The following is a 21,562-nucleotide window of genomic DNA, read 5'->3' as shown; positions in this document are numbered from 1 at the left end:
TGTATTTTGTTGCTGTTGCTTCCTCACCGGGAAGGAGCTGTGATCATCTCTTGTGTCAACACGTGTTAGGCGTGATCCCTCAAAATGGACCTGCACTTAAAGTTGTGCAGCATCTCACATCATTAAGCACCGCACAGTATCCAGAATTAGCAACACAATGCACTATGGGACATGTCACTTTAATGATTACCACTGTCATCACCTCATTACTACACACACACACACGCCCTTTGACCTAGGGCGCATAAGTGCTCTATAATTAGTGACCACTGCAATGCCCCGCCCCTCCTCTGCCCACCATTAAAGCTAACAGCACCAATTTGTATTTACTGTCGGCTGTGATGAGCTCTCATGTGAAGAGGCAGCCTTATCACAAGGCCTCTGGGCGCTGTCACATAAGCCCCCTTTCTGCCGCCTGCCAAGGAAAGTGCATTGACAGACAGATGTGTTTGTGGGGAGGGGGATCAGATTTGGTTCTATTTTCAGGTAAAAGAGGCTCAACAATTAGAGGCGATGAGGAGCCTCTGGTCTCTTCTTCTGCGACGTGCACAACTTTCCACTGGTTTTCCTCCCCGTAATTGAGGGTCCTCGTTCTGTTCAGCCATGCACGTTATGTTATAAACTCTGAACTGCCGCAAGCTACGAGTGTGTGGGAATGGTTTAAGTTACCTGTGATTGACTGGCTACATATTGAAGGGGTAATTCTGTCTCCTACCCAATGATTGCTGGAATAAGATCCAGCATTATCACAGAAAGTGATCACTGTTATATTATCTCTGATCTGATCTCAGCAACTGATGGACAGGTGACTGCTGAAAGGTTCACGAAGCATTTAAATTGTTACTAAGTTAAAGAATGTATAAAGATACAATAGTGATCCACACGTTAAGGTTTGAAATGATCTTTGATCAAACCTTAAATACACAGCAGGTGGATCTTTTAAAAGTATGAATACTCTACCCGTTTGGACCCCAAAGCAAGAACAGCAAGAGCATTAATATGAATTATTAGACCTGAGCTACATCTGGGGATGGTGTGAAATGTAGAGAATTTATGGTTTTTCTTCAGTTACAGTTTGTCTTCACGGTGGCACTAATAATTTGAAATGACACAGATGATGGCTTAGTATGAGCTGGTCAGCAGGGCTTCAGCAGCCAGCACCAGGAGATGTGGGGGGGTTACTGGGCAGCAGTGGCCGTGCTTTATGTTCTGGTTTAATCTGGGATTAACTCAGGGTCAGGGTTATCTCTCCTCATCTTGAGAGGAATCAGGAAACAGGGATTGCCTGGGGTAAAGTGGCATTACTGCGCAGCCTGGCCAGAATTACAATGAGCCCGTGTCTGACAATGCAAAGGTAAAAAAAAAAAAAACAGGAGCAGGAGAAAAGAGAGAGTGTTCAGCATGATTCATGTGGCCTTGCTCATCTTTCTAACCCTCTCATTACTCCAGTTTATGGCCATGGGTTCCAGATCTAGATGCCCTGTGGTTGCAAATTACTACATCCCACAAAATGAATCATGTGATGATTTTCTATTTCTAACCTTTCGTGTGACTATCTTGTTCCCTTTTGTGTATTTAAAAATACAACATAATCATATCAATGTGATAAACACTTAAAAAATGTGATAAATGTGATAAAGCTTAAACTTTGAATAAAACAGCCTGCTACCTTTAGCCTCCCTTATCGTAACCCGTTATGCCTGTTTTCTGTCAGACTATAATCCCCACATGCTGGATGAGCTCCGATGCAGACAGTGTCCACCATCTCTGTTCCTGATGTCTGCTTTAAGAGGTTCGTGCACCTGGGAGCTGTGCCGGCTGTTAAACCTGAGTGCCCTCCGTGTAATGAAGATGGATCTTCCTTAGACTCCATCACGCTGTAAAATGTTAGAAGCAGCGAAAGTGACTGGAGCTTTAACTCACACTCTTAATGAAACCCTGCTGCACCCAGTTAAAGACAGTCACATAATATAATGTATGATTCAGAAATATAAAGTATACCTATGCCTTAGGGAGAAGACTGGACGATGCAGTTCTGAGCACTATGAGAATGCCACACTGAGCTCAGGTGCATCCTGACAAGCCAGGAGCAGAGTTACAACAGCCCAGAGACAGGAAGTGACATCGTAACAGTGTGACGAGTGATCTTCACTGTGGTTCTGAATAGTGGATTTGTTTCAGCCGTGTGGGGTCACAGTGTGGGAGGCCAGTTGTTGTTCCTATTCTTCCTGAGAATGACAGGAAGGCAGGATAGATTGTGACAGCAGCCATTGTGGCTTTGGTCCGGTTCTCTTCCTCTCGCCAGGACCCTGCTGCTCCTCCACCCAGATTAAATGCCCACGGTGCTGCCTCAGCACCAACAGCGTTGTTTGGGCGGCAGAATTGAGTTCAACCCTCATGATTTTATGTGTCGTGTACGGATGTTCCGGCACAACAACACAACAAGAGACAGGAGACTGGCGGGGCGCCCCCGACGATTGAGTTCCGACACAGGTCTGATTCCCAGAGCTTGGGGACAGGATGTGGGATTAGGAGACAAATCCTATTTTTCAATGCACATGTCAGCAGCATCAATCCATTTAGCCTCAGCACTTACTTTTGTTATCCAAAGGGCATTCATCCAAAAGCAACTTTGTGTATTCAGATGCTGCTGCATCACTGGGTCTGTCAGTCCTTAGTCACAAACCAACCACTCACGTTCACACTTTCTTCGACCAGCTGGGCTATTCAGCCAAACACTGCAACCTCATCATCACACAACAACTGCTGAACCTGCAAAATCCACAGTTAAGACGCTCAAAGGTGAAGAGCAAAGAGGCGATCTGTGATGCTATAATCCTGCTGTTCTTAAACCACGCTCGTTTTAAAGGGCCTTATAATGCTCTGCACTCTTATCCTCTATTCACTCAGAAGGAGATAATAGGTTGTCTAAGATGTGAAGATTCAATCTACCTGAAGAGGATGTCTCAGTCTGATCAATTTAGTCCTTCTGAAGTCTCGTAGTGAACTGCGTTGGATGTAAAAATCCTTAGAAGTATCATCCACACATGATGTTTGTTTTGAGAGTACTGCTATCAGCAGGGTCCATTTCCTGTATTCAATGAAACAACTTTGAGTGAGTCAGTGCACTAATTCAATTTTTGGTTCCTCCAGCTTCATCTCTCTTAAGACTGTTATTTTGGCAGACTGGGCCCGTCACCCATATAAGGTTAAAACAGATAGTGGCATGCACGGGGGGAGGGCAGGGTCAGCGAGTTTTCCAAGCCGATTTAGCCATCCCAGTTTGTCACTGGTAATCTTCCTGCAGCTAACAGGATGATAAAATCAGCCTGATAACTGCAGGGGATGGATAAGGAGGGAAGCGCACATAGTAGGTGAGAGAGAGACCCGCTTGTGTGTGTGTGTGTGTGTGTGTGTGTGTGTGTGTGTGTGTGTGTGTGTGTGTTTGTGTATCTTAGACACCTTTCAAACCTCATCCCTCTGTCTCTATCTTACACACATTTAGATACGATGACTGCAAATGTATGTTCCTTGTATGTGCCCATTGAGCTTCCTAAGAGAAGAGAAATTTAAATACAATAGAGCCAGTCCAGTATTTTATGTGAGCTGAAGGTGTGACAGCAATCAAGCAGTGGAAGTGTTTGGTTTGGACAACACCACATACGCCACAGGCATCACCCTTGTCAGTAACCCTTCACTGTGCCTTTGTATAGCAACAGCAGCTCTTTCTTACTGGAGGCTTTTACTCTTTCTCATGTTTCCAGCCAAGCAGAATTATCCTGACAAGGTCACACCATGATGGAAAATTCATCCTAAATAAGGAGCTCATGAAGGATAGAACGATGGGTCTGACCTTTTGCCGACAGCACAGAGCAACGTTATTTATTTTCTAGCTTGTACTTCAACACATTAGGAGGAAATATGCTTGTCAAATGTATTTAGTGAGTCCAGGTGCAACCACGTTAAGCACTATTATGCGGTGGGATGAAATGCCACTCCGCAGGTTGTCTTGGCTAACCCCTAACTGCAGGGCTATACATCTTCTTTTCAATATTCTGTGTATGTTACAGGAGTCAAATGGCCAAGAAAAACAGTCAGTGTGTGATTTATTTGTTCTGACTGCATTTAACTGTACAAAAGTGAAACCCGTTCAGTTAGCTGTACTTGTAATTATGGCCCAAACGCACGTCTTAGCAGTGTTAATCCTTAAACCAGGTTCTTCCTGGCTCCTCACAGCAGAGACAGTCATTCGCTTGGCTCAACCTCCGCCAGGTTAAACTAAAATCCAGGGAGACAAAACAAACCCTGCGTCTCACCCATCACTTAATAGGCCTGCAGCTCTGCAACACACTCAAATTGGCAAAGTGACCTTGATGAGGGAAACACCAACTGTCAATCATTGATTACCCAGACTTTCACTTAAGGGCTCCCCTTTCAAGTTTGATCAATATTAGCCAAAAAGTAGTCCAACAGTAACACTGTGGAGTGGCTATTAGGGGGCACGGAGCCTGAGGAAAGGCAGTACAATTAAAATGGAGAGTTTATGTGAGAGAATAGGGGGGGTTCTATACAAGCCATTAAACAGTTTCCCCTCGGTGATACTGATGTTAAGAGGGAATCGTACATTTTTCTACTCATTAAAAACACTCGGAGACATTCACAGTTTCAACCACGGACTGTCGTTTCTGTAGCTTTCACCTCAGTTTAGTTTTGACGCCACTGAACTGAGAAAATTCTTAGATATCCAAAATGTGGCTTTCAAAAGTTTAAAAGGTCTCGCAGCATCACACTTTCAGCTGTCGGTGGAGTGAGCAGCGAGCACTTACACTCTGAAACAATTAAGGAACGTCTCTCTCAAAACCTGTGACCTCAGCCTGGTGAAACCACCGGGTAAATATCTGTCTTTCACCTGCTAGTTTTAATTTGAAAAGAAATGACATGTGTTGAACTGTTTTTCTGCATCTGAACGAAAAACCTGAGACCACGACAACAGTGCCAAAGCTCCAGACTGCTGCATAACACAGAAAAGGGAACTCCAGAAGTGGGAATTGTAGTAAACCACCTCAATTTAAGACACACACTGGCTAATCTGTGAACAGTTGACGTCCTGTCTAAATATTCCTGGAGAGATTTTTTGACATGGACTCATATGGACATGGACAATCCTGCTGTCTGGTCCTACCAGGAGAGCCTCACGACCAGGCAGTTGAAGCGGTTGAGGGATTGCTGGACTGTCCTGTGAGCCAAGACCATTGGTGGAGTTTGTGGCCAGAGCTTTGCACTCCCCGTAATGACTCATTGATCTGAGCTCCTCAATCCCTGCTCGCCTTATCTTAGCTAATGGGGCGGCATCCTGGTCCGTCACAGGCGGCAATCTCTCCAGGAGACGGAGTGCACTTAGAGGTCAGCGCTGCCGCTCGCCGGCGAGCTACACTGAGGCCGGCTGGAGGGGAGAAAAGCTTTTCTGTATCTTTTTGAACGCTTGCTCTTCTTTGCTGACAGGTCCGCACTCCCTCCTGACAACTGGGCTGTTATTTTTTGGAGTTGGATGATTTAGTATCCCTCTAGGATGTTCTTTTATCATTCCAATAACAGATTCTCACTTTACACATCCATGATTCTTCTGGATGCATGATACCCTTACATTGACCCCAAAGATTTAAGGCCTACAAAAGGACGCCCCTCCACAAGCCAGTGAAAAGGCTCTCAAACACACAACTTTTGGGGCTGGCATGACAGCAGAATGCTGAAAGTGGGAGGGAGGAGAAGGCCAAAGAGAAGAGCATCCGAGGCAAATGATTCCCTGTAACACTGTCCCTTCTATTAACTTCCCCTACTGGCATTTATAGATAAATTATAAATATTATAAAGCAGATATAATGAAATACAGATGACACTAATGCAAGTACTTGTGTATTCTTTCAGTAATGCAGGCTTTAAAAAACAGGAAGCACTTTTAGAAGTACCCTGCAGACCACAGCGTCCAATATTCTATTAAATTGCCTAATTATCAGTGTTTTTCAATCCTGAATTATTAACTGGGGTCTGCAGAGCGGTGTACACCGAGGCAACGAGAGCGACCATGGCCTCCTTATGTCTGTCCCCTCATCATCACAGCTCTTCCTCATTATGGCAGAGGAGAGCTGTGTCCCTTGATTTCATCATGCCTGAGGTGTCGTCCACACATGGCAGCAGGCAGGAAGACGGCGTGACAGCTGCGGAAAGACACTGAGCTTTTCAGAAATCAAAACTCAACCTTCATGTGAGGATTTTAATGACTAGAAAGACTTTCCACACTAAATCTGCAACACCCCTGACAGTCCTGACGTTTGAGTGACAGGAAGGATATCCTACACTGCGACCTTGAAGCCCTCCTCCTCTGCAGCTCTGGGAGCACATAATGAGCAATATGGGAGAAGTCGGATGTCAACATTGCCGAATGTCCAAAAGCAGCTCCTGTTCAGAGTAAATTCCGCGATGAAGAAGACGAGAAGCCAGAGGGGGAAGAGTCATCCTGGGCTAATTTTTTCAAAGACAAAAGTGAGATAAGTGAAGTAATTCCAGAGTTTGAAAGGTTTCGACGAAGGTTCCACTCCAGCTACAGTGAGATCACAGGCTGCTGTGGAAACAAAAACGCAGTCTGTGTTTTGGGGCATGTTGCTACAGGTATGAGAAAGATTATACATGATCCAGGACACTGAGTTTGAGTGATTAAGCCCTGCCTTTGAAGCCTTATCTTATAGTTTATGCAACATAAGGTAATGTAAGTACTATTAATATTATTTTCCCTCATAACAATTTTGGAGTAACTGATACTGTTATTGATAACAGAGTTACAAAACATACCAGGAATGTTCTGTGGCCACTGAAGAGTGTTGCATTCTGTAGCAAAAGTCAAGTTGGACATTTCTGCATGAGGAAGCCACATTTTTCCTCTCTATCTTCACATGGTTTACATTAATCTCGTTTACTATTGTGTTACATGGTTTCATTCACATAGTGTGTTGAAACACGGAACAATTTGAGCTGCACAGAGCGGCAGCTGAAACATCCTGTATTAAGTCTAGTGCAAGCCTCCATGGTGGGAACTCACATTCTCACACTCGTTTCTGGCCATGCAGCATTCAGCAATTAGAATATCAGTTGTAAAGAGCCCCACTTCAGAGTCCTTCTCTGCACACACGAGGAATCTTATTGGTTTTATCCTTCCCAAACCTAATAAAAATGAACCTGAGTGTGTAAGCAATTAATAAGGTAGGAGGTAATTGGCCTTGCATAATACAGATTATTAAATCAATATCAAAACAAATTAGGCTTTATCACACAGTTTATGAACTACATCTTAATAAATGCCCTTGTCACTTGTTCACATCTATACGTTTCTCTGCTTTGGACAAGAGAACACACGTAACGCCTGCCTTCAGCTGCTCCCCACTCCCCAGGCAGCCAATTCTCACTCCCTCTGCAATAACACTGCAGGCGATGCACAGCGCCGAACAAGACAGAGCATCTCGCCGCTGCGTCCCGCACCAATGATGCTTCTGAAAAATATTTTAATTGACACGGCGATTAAGCGAGACAAGTTGAAACGCCGCTCCTCTGGAACCTCTGTGTGAAGACTTTGCTACTTCCCCGGGCAAGTTGATCTTGACACTACTGAGCGTCTGTCGTGATGTATGGCTTGTATTTCAGCCAGAGTTCACTGTAGAGAAAATATTTGCTGTAACTGACTGCCACGATTGGCCGAGGAGAAGAGTGAGATTAAGTGATGCACATCACTGTTAGGGGGTCAGAAAGTGCTCAAGAAGAGTTTAGCTCATTTACTACATATCGTGCATGTCTTGGACAGCTGCAGACCTGATTTTTTATTAATTAACTCATGCATTCTGCATGGATACATCCAACAGTTTCAGTCCTGACATGGATACTAATGCCCAGTTGAAATCTCATGTTTAATTAATAAAATCTATGCCTCGCTGTGAGCGAACTGAATCGTTAAATCACTAAATTGGTTCGGCTTGTGGTGACCAGTTCAAGTTTGACCAATTTGCAACAAGTAAAATATGAAATGCTTTACATTTTAATCATCATTTGTGTAACGCACCTGATTTGGCAACAGTTATGACGAGTGAGCTGCTATTTATACAAGAACAAAGCAGCATTGTGATGCATCTCTCGGAGATTTTACGTGTGCACATTAGTGCGTTCATTTTCCTTCATCACTTTAATAGCAGCAGTTTCTCTCTCCTGACATGGCACGATATAAATAGTGGCTCACACTATAGCCCGGTGACGTTAACAGTGATATATTACCGGCATGAGCTTGTTTTTAAGATGATATTAATCACAATCAACCTCAGGGCCTTTTTCCTTCCAAACAACCATCTGAGGGATGAACCAAGGATGCAGCCTTAACTTGCAATGGTGCATTCAAGAGTAATGATTCCCATCTTGACATCCAGCTATCGTCAAAAGGACTTTCTGATTAAATAATCTTCTTCCGGTTCTGTTCCTTCCAGGTGCACGGCATTTTAATTCATTTGGAATTCATTGTTCAGCACTTGGGTGATGTATGAACCCATTTTAAGAAAGGGGTAAATGATCATGTTTATCATACACTTTCCAGGATTATGACATCTTTTTTGCAGCGAACCTCTGATCCTACTTGTAAACACAAAGCAGGATTTTCAAGCATCTCAAGAGGCTTCCATTGCCAAGCAGCAAATGATTGTTGGTAGTCAGACATGTAGAAGGATAAATTAATTTACTACTGTAAGATAAAATATCTGAGAAATCTGCAGTGAGATTTTCACTGCAAAGCTAAGGCCCATGCCTTGGGAGGGTGAAAAATCAAATGGATTTTGCCTCAAAACAACTGAAAAGTGGCTTCACTTGATTTTGTGATGATTTTCACACACCCCAGTGCAGCCAGCAAGTCCCAAGAAGCCTTCGAGATTAACCCAGTAACATAAACGCATGACTGAGAGCTTTGCCATACAGAGTCTCTCACCAAAGAGTTAAGTCTGCTGTGCATTCCATCCCCACAGCGTGTCATTAAAAGCGTCACATCTCACCTAACCATCATTTATCTCTCCTCTGCTGATTAGTTCCGATCAATTACCTTTCCTCAATGCTGCGTCCATGTTTAAGAAAACAGGAAGAGTTCCCTTTTCACTGCTGCACTTTTAGCCACTCTTTTCATTTTTCCCTCGGGTGAGTTGAGCTACTTTTTTTTTTTTTTGTACTGGGAGGCCTCCATTAAAACACCATTGCTCACTACAGGGCCAACATGTGACAGAGGTGGGCGCTGGGACCTCCTGGAACCCCTCTCTGGTCATGCATTATGAAGAAAAAGGGGAGGAGGTTAACTGACTTAATTAGAGGCTTTAAAATAGCAAACACTTGCCACGGTTGAGCTGTAATACTGAGCAGAGCAGGAGAGATGAACCCCTTCCACATCATTTAAACCTCAATTACATGTAAAAGGAAAATATTTTCCAGCATTACATACTTAATAACATCAGATTAATAATATCAATAGCGTCCAGATTGCAGATCACCGCCGAGTTGTTCGCATTTATTTTTTATTATTATTTTCATAGGTGGGTTTTTAAAAGAAAATAAAAGTCTACTTCAAGCAGAAAATCGTTGGAGATAATTACGATCATGTGGAAAAAGTAAAAATGGGTCATATTTGAAATATTTCTGCTTTCAAAGAAACAGGAATTTGCAGGTTTAAGAGCTGCTGTCTGGACTCAGAAAGGCTTCTTCATGTTCCCTCCTTTAACCAAGATTTTTATTTAATAAATCACTTTGTCAGTGATTTTCACTGTTGTGGTGTCTTCCTCTGTGGCACCATGTGCTGATGTGGTGATGGTGAAAACATCCCACACCGTTTGATATTGATAGCTGACTGATTACTAGATCACAGATCACATCTGCAGAAATTTGTGCTCCCCTGCAAAATCCTCCCCTGGTCCCTATCATTTACACCCTGTAAGGTAAGAATATAGTAAAAATTGTGTTGGTGGGATAGAGGGATTGTTCAAGTGGAATAAATCGTGAACGACGCCAAGAGAGGCTTTGGAAGGAAGAAGGAGAAGTGAAATCCTAACCCTCCTCTCTATCCACTTTTCTGTAAAGGACTCTGGCAGAGGCAGAGTGGTTCATGTTGGACTCGAGACCTGTTTGTCTTCTCATAGAAAGAAAATGCAAAGCAGGCTGCATCAAAACTCTGGGAAACGCCACAGGACATCCCCAAGGGGGGAAAATAAGCTACTGAGATCTAGAGTGGAGTGGCAATAAAGTATTCATTAACCTTCTATTGAAAAGCTAAGAAGGGAAACAAGTAACTGTTAAGAAGTCAAACAGGGATTTAACACCATCTTCTCTCATCTTAAGATTTACAAAACAATGAGAGGACTTTCAGAGCTCAAAAGCATGTACATCCTGCTTAAACAAGGAGTGGGACTCAAGGAAGTGAGTGACTGTCTATATAAATTATGCAACATTAGTTGGAAAACGTTAGCCCGATATTTCACTGCTTTCATTTCGAGATAGATCTTCTGGTCCATGTGTGGCAGCATGATGGGATGGGGTAAAGCATGCAAACAATGTTCTATACACTCCTCTTGACTTTTATTTCCCCTCGATCCAAAGATCTCATTTTTCACCTCCATTCTAAGCTGCGGGCCTTCTTTTGCAGCTCCTCAGACCTGGACAGAGGAATCTATAGGCAGCTCAGAGAAAGGCCTGTGGGACGCTCTGCACACCTTTCATTGACAAAAAAGGCCTGATGCCAGTTTGACGCCCACCCCCAGGTCTCCCAGAATGTGAATGAACTTTTTTGAATACGAGGCAAACCTACACAGACACCCCTGCAGCTATAGGACCTTCAGGAGGGAAGAGTGTGTGGGCGACGTCAAACAGCAACAACAACAAGGCGAATTGCATGCCAGGGTTCTTCTTTTTCACTCCTTCGCCAATCATGGAGAGGCGCTGCCACAGGAGGGGGGCTTGAAAGGATGGGTCGCTGACAAAAACGGCCTGTCAGGGGGTCACTGCTGGCCCCGGCTCGGCCTCAATGGATGTGAGTGAGGGACCGTCGACACACAGCAATTAACACCTACTCCACAAACAGGCAGGAGGCAGTAATAGGGACGTCTCCAAATCAGCATTTCAAAACCACAACGCTACAATAGCATCAAAGCCACTGCATTGAAATATGCAGGAGTGCTCTTATGGTTTAAACATCTGTTTCCCAAACAGCCTCCTTTCCCCTTACAAACATGGGATGGTGGATGACCTCATCACTGACCACAAGAAGAGCAAAGTAGGGACAAATGCGATCGGACTACAATTCCAGGGGGGGAAAAATGCTATTTTCCAAACTTACAATAAAGCTTCTGTTTGGTATTCTGATATTCTGTCAATGAATTTCAGATCCCAGGAATATGTGAATATATTTTCCTCAGATCAGTTCAACGTGTAGCTTTAATTGCAAAAATGTCAAGCTCCTAATATACACTACTCTGAACATGCTCCTTGGTATATTTCCGAGCCCTAACTCCACAGCACTTGAAATGCAATCCCCCACTGACAGAGGGTGAGAAATTATGGTGTTGTTGTGGGCCATAGACGTGTCATGGCTTTGGCCTCTGGAGTCAGGATCAGGCCCTTCTACTTGACCTTATGGAGAGACCCTCATAATATGCTGAAATGGATCTACAACATGCAGCAACTCAGCACTTTAAATGTTTGAGGCGTGGGCTAATGGCCTTCCTTCTCATTTCTGAGGGCATTCCACCTCTAATCTGGGAATATTGAGTGGACTTTTACTCCACAGTGTTGTGTTCACCTTGGAGCTGCAATCACGTGGAATATTACTGGTAGATAGACTGAGGTGTAAATGAGAGTTGAGACAGTCAGGAAGGAATCTCATCATTCATCAAAACTTTCTGGTGGTTAATGTAAAGATGATGCGTTCTGGCTTTAAATAGACAATGCCCACAGCAGGAAGTGCAGAATAGGACAATTAAATAAAAACAAGCCAATAAAAACCATCATTTTCTATTTTGGTAAAAGGTCAGTCTATTAATTTACAACTTTCAAAAGAGCCTTTAAAGTAATCAAGAGACTGATCTGCACGTATTTAAAAGGCCAAAAAGAGTCATGAAAAAGCTGGTCGTTAACCTTTACGTCAAAATAAACGAGATTATAGCAGCCAGTATCCTGTCTACACCTTTTCAATTTGACTCACCAGGAAAGAATTCAGAGTCCTGGAAGCAGGTGGAAGGGAGCTTTAAGAATTCGTTTCATATTGTCATGTTTTTCTTCTAGCTCCAATATTTATTTATTTTTTTTACCAAGATGGCATTTAATAATATCCTTTATCACACCTGTGCAGGCTTGAACCAGATCTCACAACAGATCCAATCAATCAGGACCATTATTGCTGTTGACAACTTAATCTGACATAATAGAAACATTCCAGCTAAGAATATACAGCCTCCTCCTCCAGGGTCATTAAAGCGTCCTCAACCTGTCCGTCCAGTCTCCGTGAATGCTCAGTTGTCACAGGTGACGCAGGAGGTTCTGATTGTGACACCAAGGGAAAAGGACCAACCTTTAAGCTTGTTGAAACGCGACAGTCACGTAATTCATGCATTGTGCTGAGACTGAGAATGCTGCAACAACCTCGACTATGGTTTCTTAAGAAAGGAAGTGGTTTAAAAACAATCAGTGATCATTCAGTGAAACAATTTATGTAGCTTGTAGATGATGGCACATCATGATCTGATGGTTTCTCAATGCAAGAGTCACAAAATTCTCTCCACACTTCCTTCCTCCCTCCCTATTTCATACTTCCTTCAAGTGAGCATATAAGACAGACAGTATATATTGAATCTATACTGCAATAACAAACAGCCCACTACAAGCCCACTCTCTTTCATCCACAGTTGTTCTAATTCTGCCGTGTCACACAACACATGGAAACAGATGCTGCAGCACTGGGGAGAACTGAGACAGTCTGCGCCACTACGGGTGGACTGGAGGGAGGGCACGAGCAGATGCAACCGCATGCCTGTGAAAGACAAGATGGACAGACAACACTGGGCCCTCAGTCTTTTCAACAAGGGCCCAGGAACTGGCACTGCCAGAGCCTGAAACCTGATTCAGGAGGCATAGGTGAAGGGGAATAGCATATTCCCAACACAACATACCCTTGTCTCTGCAGTCCAAGTCCTTGCCTGGAAACCCAAACACAGAGGAGAGATGAGAAACGTGAGCTTTCAAAGATGAGCTGGACTTTACTTAGATGGCATCTGCCCCCTTCAGTTTTTGCTGCCTCTGTACTGGTTCTGCTCTCACTTCTACACCTGCGCACACAAAAACCAACTGCTGGCCAGATGTTAGAGAGGCCAAAGACAAGCAAAGATACCCCTTCCTCTTGGGTCACACATCAGGACCACCCAAGCTGACCGTGATAGACATTAGAAACTCTTGGGCCATATGGTTTGGAAATCGACGCGAGCCAGGTTTCAGGTGGCTGTATTCTCTGACTCTGAAGCACAATGGCCCGATTCACTGACCGTCATCAGGACAGTCTGGCGTTTTCAACACTGATGGGACACAGCAGATGAAATGGACAAACCAGAAGCTGTCGCACCGAACGTGGGTGTGAGCACAGACGGCACTAATGGACTGCTGGCTCTGCCATGAGACGACACCGTGACCGTGACCTGTCTGCCTTTGCACTCACCGTCAGCAGCCTACAGGCCGAGTCCAGTGGTTAACCACGACGCCACAAGCTCCTGCTGTTTCCCTGCTGAGCGAAATGAGTTTTACCCTAACTACAACCTGGCTTAGCTGCTGTAGACAGAAACTGAGGTTTGGGAAATGGCCAAATTAACAGCAGCTGTTATTAATTTACTGCTGCAGGATACAAACGTATTCTTAACAGTCACCTTCTTTCTAAAAAGCAACGGTGGTTTGAGGGTTTCTATGAGTGGTCACACCGGGATCATTATAGGATGTGAAGAGGATGTTTTCTGCTACAGGACATGGAATTATAATTACAGAAGGTGAGCATGAAAATGAAAATGAAAATGAACACTTATCTCAAGAACTGTCAATAAATGATGTCATTCAGGGTGTAATATGAGTTCCATCACTGATGTAAATTCCAAGATAAACTACAGTGTTGTGTGAGCAACAGTACCACCATTTAAATCACCATTTAAACATTTACTAGCATGATCGTTAGCCTGCAATAAAGGGGCAAACCCAGAGATGAAGTGACAACAAACGGCTGACTTATCAAAACAACAACTCACATTTATGGACGTGCTAAGCAGCTTTTATCTCACATGTTCAAATGTAATCCTCATCTGTTGTTGTGATTGAGAATTAGGAACAAACACATAACTGCTTCATCACAATGGGCTGACGCGCACTAAAAGACCTGACGCCCAACTGCAAAGGGAGGGTTGTAACTCCCTCTCTCACCACACACACACACACACACACACACACACACACACCTGACAAACTGTAGACTGCATTGGAAAGTTTAGAACAGTTGTAGCAGAAGAGTGCACAGCTCAATAACATTGAGCCAGAGCTGCTTCCACCAAAGCCTGCAGCGGTGAGCTTGTGGCAAATCTGACCCACATTCTAGAGTGGTCTCTGTGGATTTGGCCTCCTGTGTACTCACTGGAACAAGTGTGTGTGTGTGTGTGTGTGGTGTGTGTGTGTGTGTGTGTGTGTGTGTGTGTGTGTAGTGTCATCCTGTATGGGTTTATGAACCCATTGAGTTAGGTCATCCTTCAGCAGCTGATTTAAATGTCATCATCGTCGAGATGAAGGTGCTCTGCAGCAATTTACACATTATTTTTAACTCTGAGCTGCGGATTATGTTAGCAGCATTTTCCTTCTTCACCTCTGTCCTTCTTCCACACCATTGTTATCTAAGCAAGCCAACTCCTATTTAATTGGGTCTAAATGTCACTAATTTAATTTCTAGTTCAACGTTCAGTGCAAATAAGGACATTTATAGCACGTTCATACTCAAATATCTTGTCAGGAGCTTGGGCCAAGACACATTTGGCATAAAAGCTACTCACAAGATGAGGTTTTAGCAGTCAAAAACAAGCATCTCATGCTGAATTCCATCACCGACCAGAGTGACCGTGAGAATCTGCTCACACGCAATCTTTTCATGTTATTTTCCCTCTTTCACTTCACTGACCGGCAGCTAAAAATGGATCAATCTGGTATTTTCTCACACGGCTGACTAAGAGTACATGATTCTCCTGTTCTGACACCATCAACCATCCAAGATTTCACTGGCACAGCCGAATTCTTTCAACATTGTTGGTCAATTTCACAGCAGGGCCGAATACGTCTCCTTCCTTGGACCGGGTCAGAGGCATCGAACGCGTTGAAACGAAACTAATCGCGTTGAAGCGAATCCCTCCGATCGTCCCAACACCAGCGTTCTAAACCGAGCTAAACTTCTGTCCTTTCTCCCGTCTTAACTCTACTCTGTCTTTGTGCTTTATTAGAGCTGAAGAGGTGATAAGCACTGAACAAAGTCTACTTCCAAGGTTTCTCACTTTGACTTTACAAACTCTAATGGAACAGAAACGTACCCATTTCTGTCCTCGAAGCGGTTAAACTTTGGAGATTCCTTTGTCTTTCCAGTTTCACAGACAGCATCGTAAATCTGGGCACACTGGATGAAGCCAGGCCGAGCAATTAGGTGCCGTGATTTACTTTACCTGCTTTAGCAGGGAAGTGTGGGCCTCCCAGATGGAGGTCACGGTTGTGAACTTAACTTCTCGGCTACTGAGTTAATCAGTTCGGAACATGTGTTGAGTTCAATGCTGAGAGAAAAACCTTCAGTTTTATGGCCGCAATTAAATTTTTCTTCAACACCGCCCAAATGATTAATAAATTTACCCAGGGAACTGATAATTATCGCATTTTTTTCCTCTGCGGCTCACATTTTTTAAAGGTCTGCATCAACATTTGTCACCGTATTGTGTTCCATTACAGTTGCTGCTCTGAGGCAATCTGCTTTTGCAACCGGCTCAAGCAAAAACTCTGCACGCACAACATCATGATGCATCTGGGGAAACGCTGCCGTCCAGCCAAGGAGAGGACTACACGGGCCTCTCAAAAAGCAATTAAAGGGGAGAGAGTCATAATATTGAATGGAGTGAGGAGTGCATTCCTCTGAGAGAGGCAGCAGCAGTAGACTGTGAAATTCATATTGACTGGAGAAGCAAACATACACAGGTAAGCAGGAGAGCTTTTTCCACCCTCCTCGCCAGCGAGGAACAGCGGCTGCAGACCGTGGCTCGCAGGCTTATTTCATATGAGCTCAGTCATCCAGAGACGCTCACATATAAAAGCATCTGTTCACGGAAAATTCCTATCGAGCACAAGAAAAATACGTTCTGCTGAGTTTTATAAAACAAACCGGTTTGTTAGCAGCAGGCTAAAATCATATTTGTTTAAACTAAAAAGGCAACGGGTGTTAGACCACTGATGTGTTAAATCCTACCTGATTAAAGCAGGAAAATGCCCTTAACATTGGACTGTGCCAGTCCACTTAATTAAGTCAACTTGTACTGTGGAACACTGGGAAATAGAAAGCAAAGCAAACAGGGACACTGCCGCCTATTCCCTCTGCCTTTCTCTGGATGCTAATCAAAGGCTTGATCACTAAGCAGGACAGGCCTCTGGGATGTCTCTCCGCTTGGCTGATCCTGGCAATTTGCTCTCGATAATACCCGCTCTCACTCTGCAGCCCTCAGAACCCGGCAACCCACCACACCTCATCTGCGCGGCTGCTGAACTGCACAAACGCAGCCCCCTAAACGGCATGTTTGCCTCACCAGGGAATAATCACATAATGACTATAGAGTTATTACATGCTCCTTATTATCTCATCGCTCTGTGTGGCTCCAATTCAGGGATAATTAAAACGACTGAGAACAAAAGGGGAAAAAAATCTAAAGGCTGAACAACCACAATAACAACCATATATGGAGTATATTCCAAAAATGAGTGGAATAAGAAATACACAATATCTTTGATTTGTGCCTGTGCTTCCTAATGGCTTGTGGTTTTAATTGTGCATTGTATGAAAAGGGGAGCATCTGGTGAATATTATGATGCCCGGAGGTCTGAGGAGGGGGACGGCGGATGAGAAGAGCATGATTTATGTGCAGCTTTCTCTGTGTTATAACACGTACGTCTGCAACAAACCCTTCAGCTCTTAGCCAACCACATTTGCTCCTGTTGCACAAATGTCACATCAACAGACAGGAAATCAGCAGTGAGAAGCACAAAGGAGGCAAGAGTGCAGGACGACATGCAGGTTCCTACCTTTGAAGGAGATGAAAACGCGAGGTGCTGCCAGTGGCTCGTTGAGGATGGGGTTCCCCAGAGCAAAGCCGGACAGGGCCAGGAGGGTGTGGACCGTCCACAGACCGTCCAGCTGCATCTTTGACCGACCTGCGACCTCCTGCGGCGCACGCGGGCTGATTTGAGCAAATCTCTGTGGGGACAATAGGTGATTATGAGAGTTTCTCTACTCAGTGCATGAATGTGATGCTTTTGTTTATCATTTTATTTGATGCGTCAGGATCTTTGGCTCTCAGGGGCCCCATCAGCGAGAGTTCCGTGGATTACGCCAAGATGTTGAAGAGCTTCACAAACAAAAGTGATGAGCCTGTTGGAGGGGCTCTCAGAGATGAGTTAGCTTGTCAGTTTGGTAAGGCTGTACGTCTGATTTTTAGCATGCATGTGTGTCATTCTTTGGAAAAGAAAGGCAGTAGTGGGGTTTTTTTGGTTTCCTCTCCATGCACTCAGAACACATTCCAACTCCATGACAGCACATGGACTGTCACGCTGTAATTTTACGCCCACCCCATTCAAGGTTCCGTCACCTTCTCATACTTAACAAATGCAAATGGTGCAATTACAAATAAAATATTAACTCCTCGCTGAAGTCCTTACGACTCGTGTCGGCTCAAACGCTACGTGCAACAGCTTAACAAGTCTTCCCAACAATACACCGCGGGCGGCAATACAGTCTCCAGTTAATGATTGACAGCCACCATGGAGTGACCACAATGACCTACAAATCAGCATAATGACTGCTCTAACTGCTCACCTTTTGCCCCTCTTCGTTCCCATCAAATGCCCTCACATGGTGAAACTTTTTTTTAACCACACCCTATACTCCCAACGCCCTGACCTCACTCTGTCTCTCTCTCTCTCTCTCACACACACACACACACACACACTTATTACATTACAAATTTACATCGGGTCCTTTCAAACACCTCTCGAGACCTCGGCACAGCTAAAGAGTGCTCTGATTGCTGAGGTGGATTTATGAGCATAAGCAGCTGTTTAAACCTGACAAATTTTAAAGCATCCAGCTGTTTATTCCCAGACTGAGACTGACTCCTTCACACCCCCAGATCAAATCAAATAAGACAACTGCTCACAAATGACCCAGAGGAGACGGAAACACACTGAGGCCACTCACATCCTGCAGTGAGGATACAATCCAGGTTTGCATTTGGTAACAAATATGAATCTAAGCTAAAGCAACTCCTGTAACTCCAGGGAAATATCATTCTACATCCAGTGATGCTCTTCTTTAGTTGCTGCTCAGTAATCACAGCCACATGTTGGACTGGAAATGCAACACAACCAGTAAAACTTAGAGACACAAACAGTTGGTCAGGGCAAGCAAGAATCATTGCAAAAAATTACAATTACTGGTGTTATAAGCACTTTTAGTAATAACGCCGCCCAATATTAAACTTTAAATTAATGGATTTTTATTAATATTGTGGGGATAAAATGAGACAGAAAATGAGCACAAGCGTTATTTTTAATGTAGCTCCAACACGATATATGTCGACAGGAATCTGGAGCAGGCTGGCAGCCTTGGCTACACATGGGCGACAGAACTGTAAACAGTCTGGTGTGGTATTAGAGCGCACTGTAAACTCGACAGAAATGAATAATTTAACTGCAATCTTATCCGTGGGGAGGGGAGGGGGGGCAATGATTGTAATGCAAATAAATCTGCGATTTAAAGCTTTAAGCAAAGTAAAATTAACCCTAATTTCCCACATACACACAGGTGATTTTAGAGTAAATTTAAATAAAACCTTACCTTGCTGTTTTTACAGTTTTCTGAATTCAAATTCAGATCCAAGCTTAAAAGTCATTGAGCAAAAACCAATCCCAACAGCTCGTTCACAGCGCCGTCTAAACTGAAATCAGTAATAATCCCGTTGCTGCTGGTGGACAGTCCCTGCGGACCAGTGTACCTGTGCGCACTGCGCGGTTATTGGCTCCGGGTCTTCAGGGTTAAGGCGACAGTTTACCGAAAAAGGGGGGGAAATGTTTCTTTAGTATGTGCCAAACAGCGAGGCGCGCAGATGCTGTCCGGTAAGCGCCGCGATCACCATACCGCGGAGCAGAGAGCGGCACTTGGAAACAAAGTCCCTGTGGCGAAGCGCGGTCCGGGAGCGCAGCGTACGCTCCTCCACAAACTTGGGCTCTCCTGACTGTGGAGAGGCAGGGTGCTAGCAGGTGGATGCAGGGGCCCATTTGCCTTAAACACACCCACAGGGCGGGCAGCGACGAGCCGAGCCGCCCATCACCAGCCAGGGGCAGACGTGATTTACTGGCGCGTATGCGGTCAGAGGAGCGTGCTGGGAGGAGAATGAACACTAGCGAGCCAAACTCAACACAGAACTTTTATTATCCTCATTTGTTTAGTAAATGACAGTTATATGAGGGCTGCACGGACCGTCCTTATAATCCATTATAGATGCTGACGTATTGTGCTCATTTCTGCTGTTTCAATGCAACCGGGTAATTACGCAGATTCATTTATGACACCAGCAGACACGGAGACGTGCGGGAGTTAATATGACTTTGCCAAAGCAGTACAAGAAATATGCGCGTGTATTCGCTTTGATTTATTAAGGTCCCCACACAGATTCCGGTAATTGTCTGTAAATTCTTTTCAAATTCTTTTCTTTTTAGGGAGCGCGTAAAATATGTTCCGAAACAACAGAGAAAAAAATGACCCGTCAATTTACTCTGGCGCAGTTTACAGTCATGCGATGTTTACTCTTGTGTTTGGACCGTGGAAAATAAATCAGAGGACATTTTAAAAGCTTTCTCAGAATCATTGTGGAGGACAGAATGTCCAAAGTGCAACAAGGGCTTGGACACTGTTCATTTGCTTGCATTTGTTGAGCTTCTTCTGTAAAAAGGCAGTTAATTAAAACGTGGTCTGTTTAAAAGGTAGTCACACGCGCAATGCACAAATGATGAACTGGCCTCAAACTGACGGAAAAAAAATAAAATTTCAAAGCTCTCTGCTGGGACAAAAAAGACATATCATGAATTAAATGCAGCAAAGCATTTGAAAAAGCCCTTGAAAAAAAGATAGAAAAGTGTGCGCCACCACCACAGAGAGTGCTTGCTTTAAAGAAAAGTAAGCCGTGTCATTGTAGCGTCAGCATTTGTCGCCCACACACGAAGCGTGGAGGGAAATTATTCAACAGGATCAGGCTTAAACACCAGCTACATGTGTTTGCTCATTCAACAAGTGACTGATTTTATTATAATTTGGTTAAACATGTGCACAATTTCGGTCCGAGCGGCTGAGTTTCTTTTAAAAGTGTATGCAGACACGTTCAAAAAGTTACATTAAAGAGTTTATCGGAGCGCTGCACTCTCTGGATTCCACTGAATGTTTGACCTGCCAAGTCAATTTCCATGACCGGGACTGTGGACAATATAAAGAGTGTCGGGAGCAAATTGAAAAGTCTTATCTTAGTTATTTAAAAGAGAGAGCAGTGCAATTCATGCAATTCGTGTGATGGTGGACAGGAAGTGGTGATTAAAGTCCTTCATTTGCTGCTCCATTCAAATGCTGATTGGTTGATTCAGTCCCAAAGTTGTGGACTGTGGAGATTTTCTAAAGCTCATTGAAAATTAAACATTTTACAGTTTTTAATCATATTTCATTCAGTGTCCTTTCACACCTGCCTTATCTGCCCTTCGTTCAATCTGGGTCTTTGAATGACTGCATGCGTGTTTAATTTGTCTTAACCTTAATGGTTTGTCAGGGTTTTATTTCTTCTCAACCTTCCTCCTGCGTGACGATGGTGGAGCTGGGCCTTCACCGAGCCACTAAATGTACATGTATACGTGTATTTTGGGGCGTTTAGCTACGAAGCCTGATCTTCTTCACTTCCCACCTTGCTGCTCTGCCTTTCAGAGAAGAAAATAAATCCATCAACCAGCCCCCATTTTGCAATAGTTGATGGTTTTGGTTGATGGAGATCCTTGATGAGTTCTATACACCATCCAGAATGAGATTATGCTCAGGAAATGGTCTGAATTGCTGTATTAGAGATAGAAATCGTGTCTGTGCTTGATTCTGGCACACTGTTGACATCTATCTAAGTGGTGTATGATGATGTTTTAATCTTTTAAAGAGGAACCT

At 43.9% G+C, this 21,562-nt stretch overlaps 1 protein-coding gene across 5 annotated transcripts in view; it reads right to left on the bottom strand.

Annotated features, from left to right (window-relative positions):
* sema3fb (sema domain, immunoglobulin domain (Ig), short basic domain, secreted, (semaphorin) 3Fb) overlaps positions 1-19,651 on the bottom strand; it is a 43,323-nt gene extending 23,672 nt beyond the window's left edge. For 2 of the 5 annotated variants that reach the window (XM_057030529.1, XM_057030532.1), the window contains exons 1-2: positions 19,208-19,651; positions 17,398-17,569 (exon numbers count right to left, since the gene is read on the bottom strand). In XM_057030529.1, coding sequence (XP_056886509.1) covers positions 17,398-17,515 — 118 coding nt within the window. In that variant the 5' untranslated portion in view covers positions 17,516-17,569; positions 19,208-19,651. The remainder of the gene's footprint in view (positions 1-17,397; positions 17,570-19,207) is intronic. The other 3 variants (XM_057030527.1, XM_057030530.1, XM_057030528.1) reach the window with 2 other exon arrangements.
* Between the last annotated feature and the right edge of the window lie 1,911 nt (positions 19,652-21,562).

Source organism: Takifugu flavidus, chromosome 4 (assembly GCF_003711565.1).
Source record: "Takifugu flavidus isolate HTHZ2018 chromosome 4, ASM371156v2, whole genome shotgun sequence".
NCBI lineage: Eukaryota > Metazoa > Chordata > Actinopteri > Tetraodontiformes > Tetraodontidae > Takifugu > Takifugu flavidus.
Note: the sequence above shows the minus strand (reverse complement) of the source record. Positions and strands in the feature narration are given on the sequence as shown.